Source organism: Oncorhynchus kisutch, linkage group LG13 (assembly GCF_002021735.2).
Source record: "Oncorhynchus kisutch isolate 150728-3 linkage group LG13, Okis_V2, whole genome shotgun sequence".
NCBI lineage: Eukaryota > Metazoa > Chordata > Actinopteri > Salmoniformes > Salmonidae > Oncorhynchus > Oncorhynchus kisutch.
In genome coordinates this window covers 49,475,518-49,491,902 of record NC_034186.2, presented here as the reverse complement: position 1 = coordinate 49,491,902, position 16,385 = coordinate 49,475,518, and the positions used below count along the sequence as shown (strand labels likewise).

At 42.5% G+C, this 16,385-nt stretch overlaps 1 protein-coding gene across 1 annotated transcript; it reads left to right on the top strand.

The window, feature by feature from the left end:
• The first annotated feature begins 1,551 nt into the window (after positions 1 to 1,551).
• LOC109902240 (membrane progestin receptor alpha) lies at positions 1,552 to 15,234 on the top strand. The gene is made up of 2 exons (XM_020498439.2): positions 1,552 to 1,751; positions 8,782 to 15,234. The coding sequence occupies exon 2, from the start codon at positions 8,788 to 8,790 to the stop codon at positions 9,850 to 9,852; it is 1,065 nt and encodes a 354-aa protein (XP_020354028.1). The 5' UTR covers positions 1,552 to 1,751; positions 8,782 to 8,787; the 3' UTR covers positions 9,853 to 15,234.
• The last annotated feature ends 1,151 nt before the right edge of the window (positions 15,235 to 16,385 follow it).

Genomic DNA, 16,385 nt, shown 5'->3' with positions numbered 1-16,385 from the left:
GTTCTGGTCCCTTTATAGTTAACCTACCTCACCTCTATAGCATCTCTATATAAGCTATGTTCACAATCATTTGTCATGCTAATCGTTAATGTTATACTAAGGAGGTATCGGCAGATGTGATAAACAACATATATTACTGTATAAGTCCTTCCAAGCAACAAAAGACATTTGAATATTTCCCTCATCTCATCTGTGCTTCAACAAGTATGAGACCTGCACTTTGAGCAAGTTCTAAAATAAGCCATACATTTCTAGATTAATAAAAAAAGCAACTAGGATGAGGTACTATACCATTCATCAACAAGGGTCCCCTCCGACGGGAAATGTACATGATACAAATGTGTGGAAATACAATAATTACACAATTGGAACACAAATAGATTTTTAACACACTAAATACGCTTTCTACCCTATCTTTGCTTAAACAAACACCTGAAAAGTCAGTTTGGAGTGCATTTTTTGTTCCTAAATACATTTGAAATGTATTGGAAACAGGTTACCAAGTCACATACCAAGCATGAAACATGTTGAAATTGCAAACAGAATGTGTTAATCTTGTGTGAAATTTCTGGTCGGGCTTGCACCTATATTGTTTTAGAGACACCTGTTAAGTCTGAGAAAGATATCCACCATATGACAGTAGGCTGTGCACATCTATGTGCACTTTATGTAATTGTACAATAACGTTTTTGTATTGTACAATACCATCCACATAAAGAGGTCTAAGCAGGTGGTATTGTCAGCCTTCACAGAAGGGGAGACAGCTGAGACACCTCTGCGAATTGTTTTGAAGGTCTGGGCTGGGTCTGACTGAGTATATACAATGCAAGCCTTTCACAGACGCATCCACAGTGTTTCATACAAAGACACATTGTCAATGGTACCCACAATGTGGGAGGAGGGAAAATGTGAGCCTTTATACAGTGACTGGACTAAGGAGCGATTCCAAAAATTTGCTTGACTTGATATACAAATTAGTTTCAGTTTACTGTGAACCATATTGGTGGTAAACGAACAATAGGTCTCTCATCAAGAGCCAAACTTGTGCTGAGTTCGTCATTTCACATGTGGGCTAACTTCTGAGTTTTAAGTTTCCATTGCAAAGTACTACTGTGGGCCTATATCTATTGGTTTAGCACTCTGGTAGACACCCAAATTTAAAGTCACATCATGAATGGATTAGAATGAAATGACACTGTAATAAATACCAATAACAAAGTGTCAATGCCAAAGCCTATTATTGTTTTAGGAGGGGAACCAAACAGCTGCTAACAGCTGATAGTGATCTTGCTTTGCTAAAAGGAAATAGCAAAGTAATTGTACCAATAAATATAGTCCTATACACACACACAGCTCTCCAAAAGACTTTCAAATCAGTAAAACAAATACATAATTTATGGTGAATGTGTGATTCTTCATTTTCAGAGCACACACTGCATTTCATTCCCTGACAGTGTGCAATCGGTCAAATAAGACCTACGCTATTGGTGAGAATCGGATGAAAAGACAGGAACAAAACACCATATCTGACTGCTGATTGGTTAGAACATCTGCTTGTCAAAGGCTCGTGGCTCTTTGACTACCGATTGCGCCTTGATAAAAATCAGACGGGCGCTCCACCCGCACAAGAATAATCATACTTTCGTAATTTTATTGATCAAACAATGTTATTTATATTTGATGTATTAATGAATAATCCAAATTATTCACTATTCAAGGTTTTGCACTGATACTGCGTTTGCCTTCTTCAGGTAGGTTTATTTCTTATTTCTTTATTTATTATGGTTTTCAGCACTATGGCCACGCCAGAATATGGTCGCATAAAATGTCAATGTGCATGCCGATAGACCAGTTTAATAATGTGAATTTGTATAGAAGACTCTGTTTTAGTACATCTCGAGCAGCTGTCAGAATGGGAAATTGAAGTCTATTCTGTATGCAGTTTACCCCTTCCTGATCATATGTCGGCTTAATTCTGTATTTTTACAGAAATACCCAATTTGTGTTCATATTAGGCTACGTCGATAATTAGGATAACATATTGATCAGTTTTTTCCATGCAATTATCGATTGTTAGCTAGTAGGCTAAAATAGGCCTCACTGTTGGATGTCTTGAACAAATAATTTACATTAGAATACCATTCTATAGTCTCAAAGCTTCTGGATTCGTTTATACTCGAGCAATTTTTCAGCCATGAATATTTTAAGACAGCTAGGCATGCAACCAATGTACAAATCTGAGGGTGGAGACCGGCAGGATGGGGAATATGTTACATAATCCTCTTCCCATTCAACGATTGCTCCATGATACCATTTTTCCTTAGCACTCAGTAATTCACGTGGTCTCCTCTTGTCTCCTTAACCTTTTCCACGCCAGCATGGTCATGGAAGGACAAGGGCAATACAATTCTCAGTAGAATAGGCATTCTTTCGCTTGCTCTGCTTTTTGTAGATGCATGCAAATGAAGTAACAAGAGGGAGTTTGAGGAAGCTGTTTAGTTACAGAAGGCTATTAATATGCACCCCGTGTGTAGGCCTAGGCTACAGCATTTACATATTTGCACTGCTGACACAGAAAATACATAATACATAAGAAAATACAGTCCATAAGTAGCCTAAAGTACACTGCTTTATTTCTGATATTTTTTGTACGATTTTATTTCAGATTTTAGACAATAGACAACTTAACATTTCACAGATATATATCCACTAAACTAGACATTACCTTGGCTGGGACTTAATGCCCAACCTTCAACATAAAAAAAACAACACCAACTCAGAAATACAGTTCAAATCAAAAGTTTGGACAGACCTACTCATTGATGTGTTTTTCTTTATTGTTTACTATTTTCTACGTTGCAGAATAATAGTGAAGACATCACATCTATGAAATAACACATGGAATCATGTAGTAACCAAAAAAAGTGTTAAAGAAATCAAAATATTTTTTATATTTTATTTTCTTCGAAGTAGCCACCCTTTGCCTTGATGAAAGCTTTGCACACTCTTGGCATTCTCTCAGTCTTGGCAATCTCTCAATCCCCTATACTATGTTCTTACAAAAAAAGGTTTGCAATTCTCTAGTACAGCCACTATTGAAGACTTTTAAATGCTTCTCAAAGATGCCCTCTGGTGGTCAAACTAGCACTAACTAGAATTAATAGCAACAATGACTGGCGTAACTTTTACAGCGCCGACAGAGATGGCCGCCTCGCTTCGCGTTCCTAGGAAACTATGCAGTTTTTTGTTTTTTTACGTGTTATTTCTTACATTAGTACCCCATGTCATCTTAGGTTTCATTACATACAGTCGAGAAGAACTACTGAATATAAGAGCAGCGTCAACTCACCATCAGTACGACCAAGAATATGACTTTCGCGAAGCGGATCCTGTGTTCTGCCTTTTTCACCCAGGACAACGGAATGGATCCCAGCCGGCGACCCAAAAAAACGACTTCGTAAAAGAGGGAAACGAAGCGGTCTTCTGGTCAGACTCCGGAGACGGGCACATCGTGCACCACTCCCTAGTATACTTCTCGCCAATGTCCAGTCTCTTGACAACAAGGTTGATGAAATCCGAGCAAGGGTAGCATTCCAGAGGGACATCAGAGACTGTAACGTTCTTTGCTTCACGGAAACATGGCTCACTGGAGAGACGCTATCGGAGTCGGTGCAGCCAGATGGTTTCTCCACGCATCGCACCGACAGAAACAAACATCTTTCTGGTAAGAAGAGGGGCGGGGGCGTATGCTTCATGGTTAACGGGACGTGGTGTGGCCACAACAACATACAGGAACTCAAGTCCTTCTGTTCACCTAATTTAGAATTCCTCACAATCAAATGTCGACCGCATTATCTACCAAGGGAATTCTCTTCGATTATAATCACAGCCGTATATATTCCCCCCCAAGCAGACACATCGATGGCTCTGAACAAACTTTATTTGACTCTTTGCAAACTGGAATCCATACATCCTGAGGCTGCATTCATTGTAGCTGGGGATTTTAACAAGGCTAATCTGAAAGCAAGACTCCCTAAATTGTATCAGCATATCGATTGCGCAACCAGGGCTGGCAAAACCTTGGATCATTGCTATTCTAACTTCCGCGACGCATATAAGGCCCTGCCCCGCCCTCCTTTCGGAAAAGCTGACCACAACTCCATTTTGTTGATCCCTGCCTACAGACAGAAACTAAAACAAGAAGCTCCCACGCTGATGTCTGTCCAACGCTGGTCCGACCAACCTGATCCTCAACACTGGGGCCCCACAAGGGTGCGTTCTGAGCCCTCTCCTGTACTCCCTGTTCACCCACGACTGCGTGGCCACACCTCCAACTCAATCATCAAGTTTGCGGACGACACAACAGTGGTCTGTCCAACGCTGGTCCGACCAAGCTGACTCCACACTCCAAGACTGCTTCCATCACGTGGACTGGGAGATGTTTCGTATTGCGTCAGCCAACAACATTGACGAATACGCTGATTCGGTGTGCGAGTTCATTAGAACGTGCGTTGAAGATGTCGTTCCCATAGCAACGATTAAAACATTCCCCAACCAGAAACCGTGGATTGATGGCAGCATTCGTGTGGAACTGAAGGCGCGAACCACTGCTTTTAATCAGGGCAAGGTGTCTGGTAACATGACTGAATACAAACAGCGCAGCTATTCCCTCCGCAAGGCTATCAAACAAGCTAAGCGCCAGTACAGAGACAAAGTAGAATCTCAATTCAACGGCTCAGACACAAGAGGCATGTGGCAGGGTCTACAGTCAATCACGGACTACAGGAAGAAACCCAGCCCAGTCACGGACCAGGATGTCTTGCTCCCAGGCAGACTAAACAACTTTTTTGCCCGCTTTGAGGACAATACAGTGCCACTGACACGGCCTGCAACGAAAACATGCGGTCTCTCCTTCACTGCAGCCGAAGTGAGTAAGACATTTAAACGTGTTAACCCTCGCAAGGCTGCAGGCCCAGACGGCATCCCCAGCCGCGCCCTCAGAGCATGCGCAGACCAGCTGGCCGGTGTGTTTACGGACATATTCAACCAATCCCTATACCAGTCTGCTGTTCCCACATGCTTCAAGAGGGCCACCATTGTTCCTGTTCCCAAGAAAGCTAAGGTAACCGAGCTAAACGACTACCGCCCCGTAGCACTCACATCCGTCATCATGAAGTGCTTTGAGAGACTAGTCAAGGACCATATCACCTCCACCCTACCTGACACCCTTGACCCACTCCAATTTGCTTACCGCCCAAATAGGTCCACAGACGATGCAATCTCAACCACTCTGCACACTGCCCTAACCCATCTGGACAAGAGGAATACCTATGTGAGAATGCTGTTCATCGACTACAGCTCGGCATTCAACACCATAGTACCCTCCAAGCTCGTCATCAAGCTCGAGACCCTATTTACGGGAAATGATGTAAATATATCACTAGCCACTTTAAACAATGCTACCTTATATAATGTTACTTACCCTACATTATTCATCTCATATGCATACGTAGATACTGTACTCTATATCATCGACTGCATCCTTATGTAATACATGTATCACTAGCCACTTTAACTATGCCACTTGGTTTACATACTCATCTCATATGTATATACTGTACTCGATATCATCTACTGTATCTTGCCTATGCTGCTCTGTACCATCACTCATTCATATATCCTTATGTACATATTCTTTATCCCCTTACACTCTGTATAAGACAGTAGTTTTTTTTTGGAATTGTTAGTTAGATTACTTGTTCGTTATTACTGCATTGTCGGAACTAGAAGCACAAGCATTTCGCTACACTCGCAATAACATCTGCTAACCATGTGTATGTGACAAATAAATGTGATTTGATTTGATTTTGATTTGATTTGGTAGGCTTGATTACCAACCACGACGAGACGGCCTACAGGGAGGAGGTGAGGGCCATCGGAGTGTGGTGTCAGGAAAATAACCTCACACTCAACGTCAACAAAACTAAGGAGATGATTGTGGACATCAGGAAACAGCAGAGGGAACACCCCCCTATCCACATCGATGGAACAGTAGTGGAGAGGGTAGTAAGTTTTAAGTTCCTCGGCATACACTTCACAGACAAACTGAATTGGTCCACCCACACAGACAGCATTGTGAAGAAGGCGCAGCAGTGCCTCTTCAACCTCAGGAGGCTGAAGAAATTCGGCTTGTCACCAAAAGTACTCACAAACTTCTACAGATGCACAATCGAGAGCATCCTGGCGGGCTGTATCACCGCCTGGTACGGCAACTGCTCCGCCCACAACCGTAAGGCTCTCCAGAGGGTAGTGAGGTCTGCACAACGCATTACCGGGGGCAAACTACCTGCCCTCCAGGACACCTACACCACCCGATGTTACAGGAAGGCCATAAAGATCATCAAGGACAACAACCACCCAAGCCACTACCTGTTCACCCCGCTATCATCCAGAAGGCGAGGTCAGTACAGGTGCATCAAAGCTGGGACCGAGAGACTGAAAAACAGCTTCTATCTCAAGGCCATCAGACTGTTAAACAGCCACCACTAACATTGAGTGGCTGCTGCCAACACACTGACTCAACTCCAGCCACTTTAATAATGGGAATTGATGGGAAATTATGTAAAATATATCACTAGCCACTTTAAACAATGCTACCTAATATAATGTTTACATACCCTACATTATTCATCTCATATGTATACGTATATACTGTACTCTATATCATCTTCTGCATCTTTATGTAATACATGTATCACTAGCCACTTTAACTATGCCACTTGGTTTACATACTCATCTCATATGTATATACTGTACTCGATACCATCTACTGTATCTTGCCTATGCCGCTCTGTACCATCACTCATTCATATATCTTTATGTACATATTCTTTATCCCCCTACACTTGTGTGTATAAGACAGTAGTTTTGGAATTGTTAGTTAGATTACTTGTTGGTTATTACTGCATTGTCGGAACTAGAAGCACAATCATTTCGCTACACTCGCATTAACATCTGCTAAATGTGTATGTGACAAATAAAATTTGATTTGAAGAACCACTGTAGGAAGGAGAGGAGATTTTGGTCATTTCGTCCCCACCTGTCCACTAAAAGACCAGGCTCACCGGTAGGAGCGAGTACTCTGGTTGGCCATATGGAGAACGTTTCCTCTCCCCTTACTCCCATCCCTTTTCATGCCATGGGAACCAGTCTAAATCTCCCCGGGTATTCATCAACTCTGGGGCTGATGAGAGCTTTATGGATGCTAACCTGGCATCCGAGCCGGATATCCCCACAGCCCCTCTCCATTCCCATGGATATTAGAGCACTGGACGGGCACTCTATAGGCCCGGTCACCCACAATACCACCCACATCAACCTACTTGTGTCAGGGAACCACAGCGAGACGATGCAGTTCCTGCTCATTGAGTCTCCTCAGATTCCTGTGGTATTGGGATTCTCCTAGCCCGTTCTGCTATCCCCAGTTCCCAAAGTCAGTGCAGCCTGCCCCAGGACATCTTCCTGGGGGCTCGGAAGTTGCCCCGGATCTCTCCGCCATTCCCCATTCCAGGACCTCCGGGAGGTGTTCAGTAAGGCCCGGGCCACTTCACTTCCGCAGCACTGACCATATGACTGCGGGATTGATCTTCTCCCATGCACCACTCTGCCCCGGGGACGACTGTACTCTCTGCGGGTCTGGAGACCAAGGCTATGGAGACCTATGAAGACCTATGAAGAACCGCTACTCGCTACCACTCATCTACTCGGCCTTCGACCCGCTCCAGGGGGCCACCGTGTTCTCCATGCTGGACCTACGGAATGCCCACCACCTGGTGCGGATACGGGAAGGGGACGAGTGGAAGACTGCCTTCAACACGGCCGGCAGTCACTACAAGTATCTGGTCATGCCATTCGGCCATACCAACGCCCTTACTGTGCTCCAGGCTCTGGTTAATGATGTTCTCCGCGACATGTTGAACCGGTTCGTCTTCGTCTACCTCGATGACATCCTCGTCTTTTCCCGCTCCAAACTTACATTGTAAAACCTCTGAAACGTTCTTACAACTTTCTTACTCCGCCCATAACTGTTGGACTTTATAACACTCCGAGAAGGAATGAATTATTGAGTCATTGTTTGTTTTACACTTAAGACATGACTCTACCATTGTGCTGTAGAATTTGTGCATTTTGTCTCTTGTATAATATATTCTATACATTAGTTTATACTTGATTAAGCTTACATTTTTGTTAGCTGTAATTTAGTTATTTATGCTTCAACAGTTCTTTTTAGGTCTTGGTTGCAGTATTTTATATATTTTTTTCAATTAGTGTTAGTTGGATAGGCTCTCTGCAAAGTTTTGTAGGCTATATCTTACCTATCATATGAGTATCCTTTTCTGACTCAAAGAAGAAGAATCAGAATCATAAAACACGGGCCGAGATGTTAAACATCCTTTGCTTTGATGTCCAAAATATTTCAGATTGAAAATTCATGATATACAACTTTTAAATTGCATATAATTTTAAAAAGTGCACTGCTTTATTTCCAATGTAGACATTATAAAGATATCTGTTAAATGAAATAATCTAACAAGCTAAACTACCCCCTCCACCCACCCCCATTACTAAGCCAAAGCCAAAAAAGCAAAGCATTGTAATATCATGCAACACACGATTAGGGTCTAAATCATCTCGCTTGCAATCAGAAATGACAGCTCATGGTCAGATAGATATTATTGACTGACTGTGAACTCATTCTCTGCCCTCATCTTCCGTCTTTAGTTTGCCATGGCGACCGTGGTGATGGAGCAGATTGGTCGCCTGTTCATCAATGCTCAACAGTTGCGTCAGATTCCTCAGCTGCTTGAGTCAGCCTTCCCTACTCTGCCCTGCACCGTGAAGGCCCATGATGTGCCCTGGGTGTTCCGTGAGCCTCACATCCTTGGAGGCTACAGGCAGCCGGAACACAGCTGGCGCTACTACTTCCTCACCCTCTTCCAGAGGCACAACGAGGCACTCAATGTTTGGACCCACCTGCTCGCCGCCTTTATCATCCTGGTCAAGTGCCAGGAGCTGTCCGAGACAGTGGATTTTCTCCGTGACCCCCACGCCCAGCCCCTGTTTATTGTCCTCCTCTCAGCCTTCACCTACCTGTCGTGCAGTGCCCTGGCCCACCTGCTCAACGCCAAGTCCGAGCTCTCCCACTACACCTTCTACTTCCTGGACTATGTGGGCGTGGCCATCTACCAGTATGGCAGCGCCCTGGCCCACTTTTACTATGCCATAGAGGAGGGCTGGCACACCCGGGTGCGAGGGATCTTCCTGCCCACCGCAGCGTTCCTAGCCTGGTTCTCGTGCTTCGGCTGCTGCTACGGCAAGTATGCCAGCCCGAGGCTGCCCAAATTTGCCCACAAGCTGTTCCAGGTGGTGCCCTCGGGCCTGGCCTACTGCCTGGACATTAGTCCCGTGCTGCACCGCATCTACAGCTGCCACCAGCAGGAGGGGGGCTGCTCCAACCAGGCTGTGGCTTACCACCGCTACCAGGTAATCTTTTTCCTGGTGAGTGCCTACTTCTTTGCCTGCCCCCACCCAGAGCGCTGGCTGCCCGGGCGATGTGACTTCATTGGCCAGGGCCACCAGATCTTCCACGTGTTCCTGGTGCTGTGCACCCTGGTGCAGATCGAGGCGACACGCATAGACTACATTGAGCGGAGGCCCCTCTACGAGCGTCTCCACGGCAACCTGGCCCATGATGCAGTGGCGCTCTTCATCTTCACGGCATGCTGCAGCGCGCTCACTGCCTTCTACGTGCGGAAACGTGTGCAGGCACAACTGTGCGAAAAAGAGAAGTAGGAGCTGTCAGGACAGAGGGAGAAAGGAGGATAAGGGAGAAAGACTAATCTGATTTACACTGGAAAGCTAAAAAAAAAAGACAAGAGATTAAAGCAATTAGACTGTTCATTTTGTAAAAACAATGACCTGCTGTTTATTTTATTTTTTTATTTTTTTTGTGGCCTGCCAAATGACATTTTAAACTGGCATTGACTGTCTTGTGATGTTGACCTTCCAGGAAGACAGAAACATCCTGGTAGTTTCTGTCTGTCACATCACAAGCAGTCCCTGTAACACTCCAAATAACATCTTTGCACTTCACAGAGAGGGTAAGATGAAGGTCGGAATTGAGACTTTTTATTGTGTTGATTTTCCTATTCATTTTCCACTCTCTACTGTGAGATCACATGTCATGGCCTGGCTAGCTACTGAATAGTCTGAATGACTGTTTGACTACATACTGTACTGTACAGACTGACCAACACCAGGCATGACACAGACCATCTCAATAGAGGTATGCAGAAAAGAATGGAAAGAATACCCACGTTGCCCTTAAGTGGATCATCAAATAAATAATTACAATAGTTTAATAATTTCTCACCAGCTTTTATTTCTTAAAAGTACAATGTGAGTTTCAAAGCTATTTGACTACCAAGTCAAATGTTAATGCTTAATGAAGACCAGTATTCTTTTTTTTATTCCTTGGTTATCTCATGATATTCCAGTGAGCTGCAGTCGACAAATGCTGTCTCCCCTACTCATTCTCTCTGTTTTATCTACCATTTTCTCTGCCCATTTTCTCCAAAGCTGGGTTTGCTAACTGATTGAGGTGCCTATACGCGCTGTCAGATATAATAGACTGGCAGTTGGACTGGGCTAGAGGCATACCACGCACAATTTGCAAACCAAACAGAACATTTCTCCTCTAAGACACATATAGTGGCCATTTTACTAACATGTGGATTGATCATGTCAAAGAACAAAGCTGGCACTCTTAGGATAGTTGGCGTAAGAAATGGATGGAACTATGTGCCCAAGATGACTATGATGTCTCCTTGTCGTTGTGATAATATTCCTTTGTATTCAAAGGGCTGGAACTTCAGCTTTTGCCTTTTCACACCCGATGATGTCAATGCCTTTGTGTGTATTGTTCAGTCTTTTCATGGACTTGACTTTACTCACAAAAGGGCTGTCTTAGTACTTAGTATGGTGACTAACTGTTTGTACATTTGTATGTATATGTATGGTTGGGTATGTACAGTTGAAGTCGGAAGTTTACATACTCTTAGGTTGCAGTCATTAAAACTCATTTTAAAAGACTCCACAAATTTCTTGTTAACAAACTATACTTTTGGCAAGTCGGTTAGGACATATACTTTGTGCATTACACAAGCAACAATTGTTAACAGACAGATTATTTAACAAAAATTCCATGTATCATAATTCCAGTGGATCAGAAGTTTACATACCAAGTTGACTGTGCCTCTAAACAGCTTGGAAAATTCCAGCTGAAGCTTCTGATAGGCTAATTGACATCATTTGAGTCAATTGGAGATGTATTTCAAGGCCTACCTTCGAACTCAGTGCCTCTTTGCTTGACATCATGGGAAAATCAGAAGAAATCAGCCAAGACCTCAGAAAACAAATTGTAGACCTCCACAAGTCTGGTTCATCCTTGGCAGCAATTTGCAAATGACAGAAGTTACCACGTTCATCTGTACAAACAATAGTATGCAAGTATAAACACCATGGGACCGCGCAGCCGTCATACCGCTCAGGAAGGAGACGCATTCTGTCTTCAGGAGATGAATGTACTTTGGTGTGAAACGTGCAAATCATCCCCAGAATAGCAAAGGACCTTGTGAATATTCTCGATGAAACCGGTACAAAAGTATCTATATCCACAGTAAAACGAGTCCTATATCGACATAACCTGAAAGGCCGCTCAGCAAGAAAGAAGCCACTGCTCCAAAACCGCCATAAAAAAAGCCAGACTAGGTTTGCAACTGCACATGGGGACAAAGAACATGCTTTTTGGAGAAATGTCTGGTGAAACAAATATAGAACGGTTTGGCCATAATGACCATCATTATGTTTGGAGGAAAAAGGTTGAAGCTTGCAAGCTGAAGAACACCATCCCAATCGTGTAGCACGGGGGTGGCAGCATCATGTTGTGGGGGTGCTTTGCTGATGGAGGGACTAGTGCACTTCACAAAATAGATGACATCAGTCAGGAAGTTGAAGCTTGGTCGCAAACAGGTCTTCCTAATGGACAATGACCCCAAGCATAATATCAAAGATGTGACAAAATAGCTTAATGAAAGTCAAAGTAAAGGTATTGGAGTGGCCATCACAAAGCCCTGACCTCAATCTTTTGGAAAATTTGTGGGCAGAACTGAAAAAGTGTGTGCGAGCAAGGAGGCCTACAAACCTGACTCAGTTACAACAGCTCTGTCAGGAGGAATGGGCCAAAATTCACCCAACTTATTGTAGGAAGCTTGTGGATGGCCACCCAAAAAGTTTGACCCAAGTTAAACAATTTAAAGGCAATGCTACCAAATACTAATTGAGTGTATATAAACTTCTGACCCACTGGGAATGTGATGAAAGAAATAAAAGCTGAAATAAATCATTCTCTCAACTATGTTATTCTGACATTTCACATTCTTAAAATAAATTGGTGATCTTAATTGACCTAAGACAGGGAATTTTTACTCTGATTAAATGTCAGGAATTGTGAAAAACCGAGTTTAAATGTATTTTGGCTAAGGTGTATGTAAACTTCAGAGTTAAAATGTACATGCCTTGGAGCATGTCTCTTTGCGTGTATTGCTTTGCTTGTGTTTGCTTGTGTTTGATTCAGATGTGAATTTGTTTGAAAGCCTGTCTTTGCACTTATTTCTTATGTTCAAGACCCCTCTTAAGAACATTGTAGTCCGATAACGTCCTCTCAAGTCCCTTAAGGTGACATTTTAAGTTGTCACACATCAATGAAAGGCGAAATAATTGCTCACAAAAGAGCAGGATTTATTTTAAAACCTAATTTTATGATGTCCATGAAACGGTGGCAATAATATATTTAGAGCTAATGTAAACAATACATTTATTACACAGGTATTCAAATCAGGACCCAGATAGAAAAATTCCACCACTCATTTTGAAAGAAATGAAATTTTAATAAGATAATGTTGCCCTTGTGTTCTGTTGTGAAATGCCTCGTAAAATTAATGTAATTTTATATGTGCTGATCAAGTTTGAGGTGGCATTGAACTTTACAGACCTGAGACCTGGGTTTGGGCTCAGCCAAAGTCACTGATAATGTCACCTACAAAGCTTAGGCTAATATCTAACAGGTGACGGAAAGGTTAAATCATGACTGACACCCCATCATACTTCGAGTCATGTATAAAAATGCCCAGTTGCCTGTTATTTTGGCTACCATGGCTAGAAGAAGAGAGCTCTGTGACTTTGAAAGAGGAGTCTCAAAGGAGCATATGGGGTTTAAAGTAAGTGTGTGTTTGTGTGGTGTGTGTGTGTGTGTGTGTGTGTGTGTGTGTGTGTGTGTGTGTGTGTGTGTGTGTGTGTGTGTGTGTGTGTGTCAGTCACCAGATCTCAACCCAATTGAACACTTAAGGAAGATTCGAGAGTGGCGACAGCGTTTTATACCACCACCAACAAAACACCAAATTATGGAATTTCTCATGGAAGAATGGTGTCGCATCCCTCATATAGAGTTCCAGATACTTGTAGAATGTATGCAAGGAGCATGGACAATGTTCTGGTGGCTCGTGCTGGCCCAACGCCCTATTAAGACACTATGTTATTTAGGCAGTTCCTTGAATTTGAATTGTTATGGTCTCACTGATAAAGGGGTTGCAATGACTAGAATAAAATTATTGTGACCCCTAGTATCCAAACTACCACTGTAAGCACCATTCCTAACACAAACCAACTCTGAATCATATAATTGTTCACCTTGATACTACTGACTCTCACTATCCTGCATAGAACCTAAGGCAGGGAATCTTTAAATCAGCATTGATACGGTTCTACCCAGGGTTGCAGGTTACCATTTTTTGTCAGAAATCTTGTAGTTTTTCCTGATCTGATAACCTAACCAGATAAAACTCACGACAATAGACAGTATGACGTGATTAATCTGTTGCAAAAAGGTTGAATATGGGCTCGGATGGGACCAGAGTTTTCTTGTCAGGTCACATGGTTTAAAAAAAACTCCTGAACTTGGGGGAGGGTGAAAACCATGTCAAACTGCAGCAACCTTGTACTTGTTCATATTAAAATAAAGACTAGGGAGGTTTCCTATACACAGACAAAGCAACCATTTTTTTTAATCAAAAATTGTGTTGGATGTATGTAACAGATGAGCAGCATTTTCTTGTGTTTATCAACAAAGCACTCATGCAGAAACTTCCTATGTATCTATCATCATTAATTCAATTTAGACATACAAATGATCAAACCCGGTCTCAGGCTTGGATAGCACTGGAGGCCCCTCTGGTCTCCACAGAGTTGGGTAAAGCTGCTTTTCATTTTTTTTGCACCCTTTATATGTAAATGCTGCTGCATGCATATAGATAATATCCCCATAGTCTAAAATAGACATTTAAGTGGCCTGGACAATTTCCTTCCTTTAACAAAAGTCAGACATGTGTCATGACGTTGCCCTCTTTGGGTACAGCAAGCCCCAAGCCCCCTCTCCCTCTCCCTGCCTACACACAGGCTGATGTGGTCAGAGAGAGGTCGTAAATTCCTGGAGGATATTATCTCCTCATGGCCACAGTATACAGACAGAGTGAATTTTCATAGAGAACAAAGGAATTTCTTCCACTTCACAGAACTTGAGGTCCGAACAACATTTATGTTCTGGAGAAGGTATAAAAGATCGGTGTAGAATCCAGCTACAAACTGGTCCGTATGGTACAAGTCTTTGATATTAATTACTAGTCTGCAGCTAGGAATTCGGTATCATTGAACACGAAGACCGACAACCGCCGAAACATCTATCCATAACAACCTGAATGAATGTCACTCTGAACTATCCATTCTAACCACGACAGAGAGGGTGGACAAACTCTCCAACAGAAACGAAGTTTTCAACAGAGATCCTCGACGACACAATAAACGTAAATATATATATTGATTGCAATTGTTCCAGAATGAGTGAGCGTTCATGTGCAAAGGATGAGCATTTCAATTGTTATTATTATCAACTGTTTGTTGTCTTATCTTAGTCGACCCCCACTCCCCTTTTGTACAGCAAGCCGCGATGCCGGTTTAGCCCACTGGGGCACATTCCCCGATCATTTCTTGTAACCATATTTACTTTGTTTGTTTGTGTGTGCACTTCTGTGATTGTTTAGTTAGTTAATAAATAAATGATTAAGACAATTGATGTATGGATGACTCATAGTGAAGACTGGGTTCGTGCAGATAACCAACAATTTACGATGTTTGGAATGAGACTAACGTGAGGTAAAGAAGAATTCATTAATCAGAAGACTATTGATCAGATAAGAAAATATTCTGAAAAGTTATATTAGGAAAATTATAACTTTGTAATCTGAATATTTTCATTGGTGCCCCGACTTCCTAGTTAATTACAGTTACATGATTAATCAGTTTAATCGCGTAATACTAATTACAGAGAATCTTTTATAAAAACTAAAAGTCTTCATTTACTGATAGTAAAGACACGACACATGTTTGTTTCTGTAAAAAAAAAAAAACTTCAACTTCTTCACCAGCTCAGTAACATGTTTCAGATACCAAGATATGTGTAGGAAGGAACTCGCTCAATTTGTGTACCGTTCAAACTAGTCATTACAAATTCATTGAAATGACACTTATATGTGACTTCCGCTATCAGAATACAAATATCGCATTGAAAAGACTGGTTGAGTGCTTTGCTTTGTGGTCTGATTGTGTTCAGATCTGTCTGACCACTTCAGGAGGTGGTCAAGGATGCATTTCTCCTCAGTCTGGATGCAATCAGGCAATGGCAAGTGCATACAGTGTGTTACGTGATCAGCACTCCTCACGCAATTCTCCAGAAAACGTGTTATTTGGGACCGAGAGCCAGATTTTCATGATAACGTTGGAGTAAATATGTTCCTTGCGCGAGAGGAACGTATTTGCTGGCCTCATAAATGCTAGCCAGCTAGCTAATTTTTAGAAAAACATTTTGTTTTATTTGGCTAGCTAGCTGGCTTGTTAGCTACAGTAGTTAGCTGCTGCCATCTGTTGTTGTGTTATCATATTTTGCCTATGCCACCATTTGTAGAATGCATACTGGCATTTGAATATTGAGCGGGGAAAGGAAATATCACATTTACATAAGTTTACTAAGTACTTTGTTGAAGCACCTTAGGCAGCGATTACAGCCTCACGTCTTCTTGAGTATGACACTACAAGCTTGGCACACCTGTATCCTGTCAAGCTCTGTCAGGTTGGATTGGGAGCGTCGCTGCACAGCTATTTTCAGGTCTCTACAGATATGTTCAATCAAGTTCAAGTCTGGGATCTGGCTGGGCCAC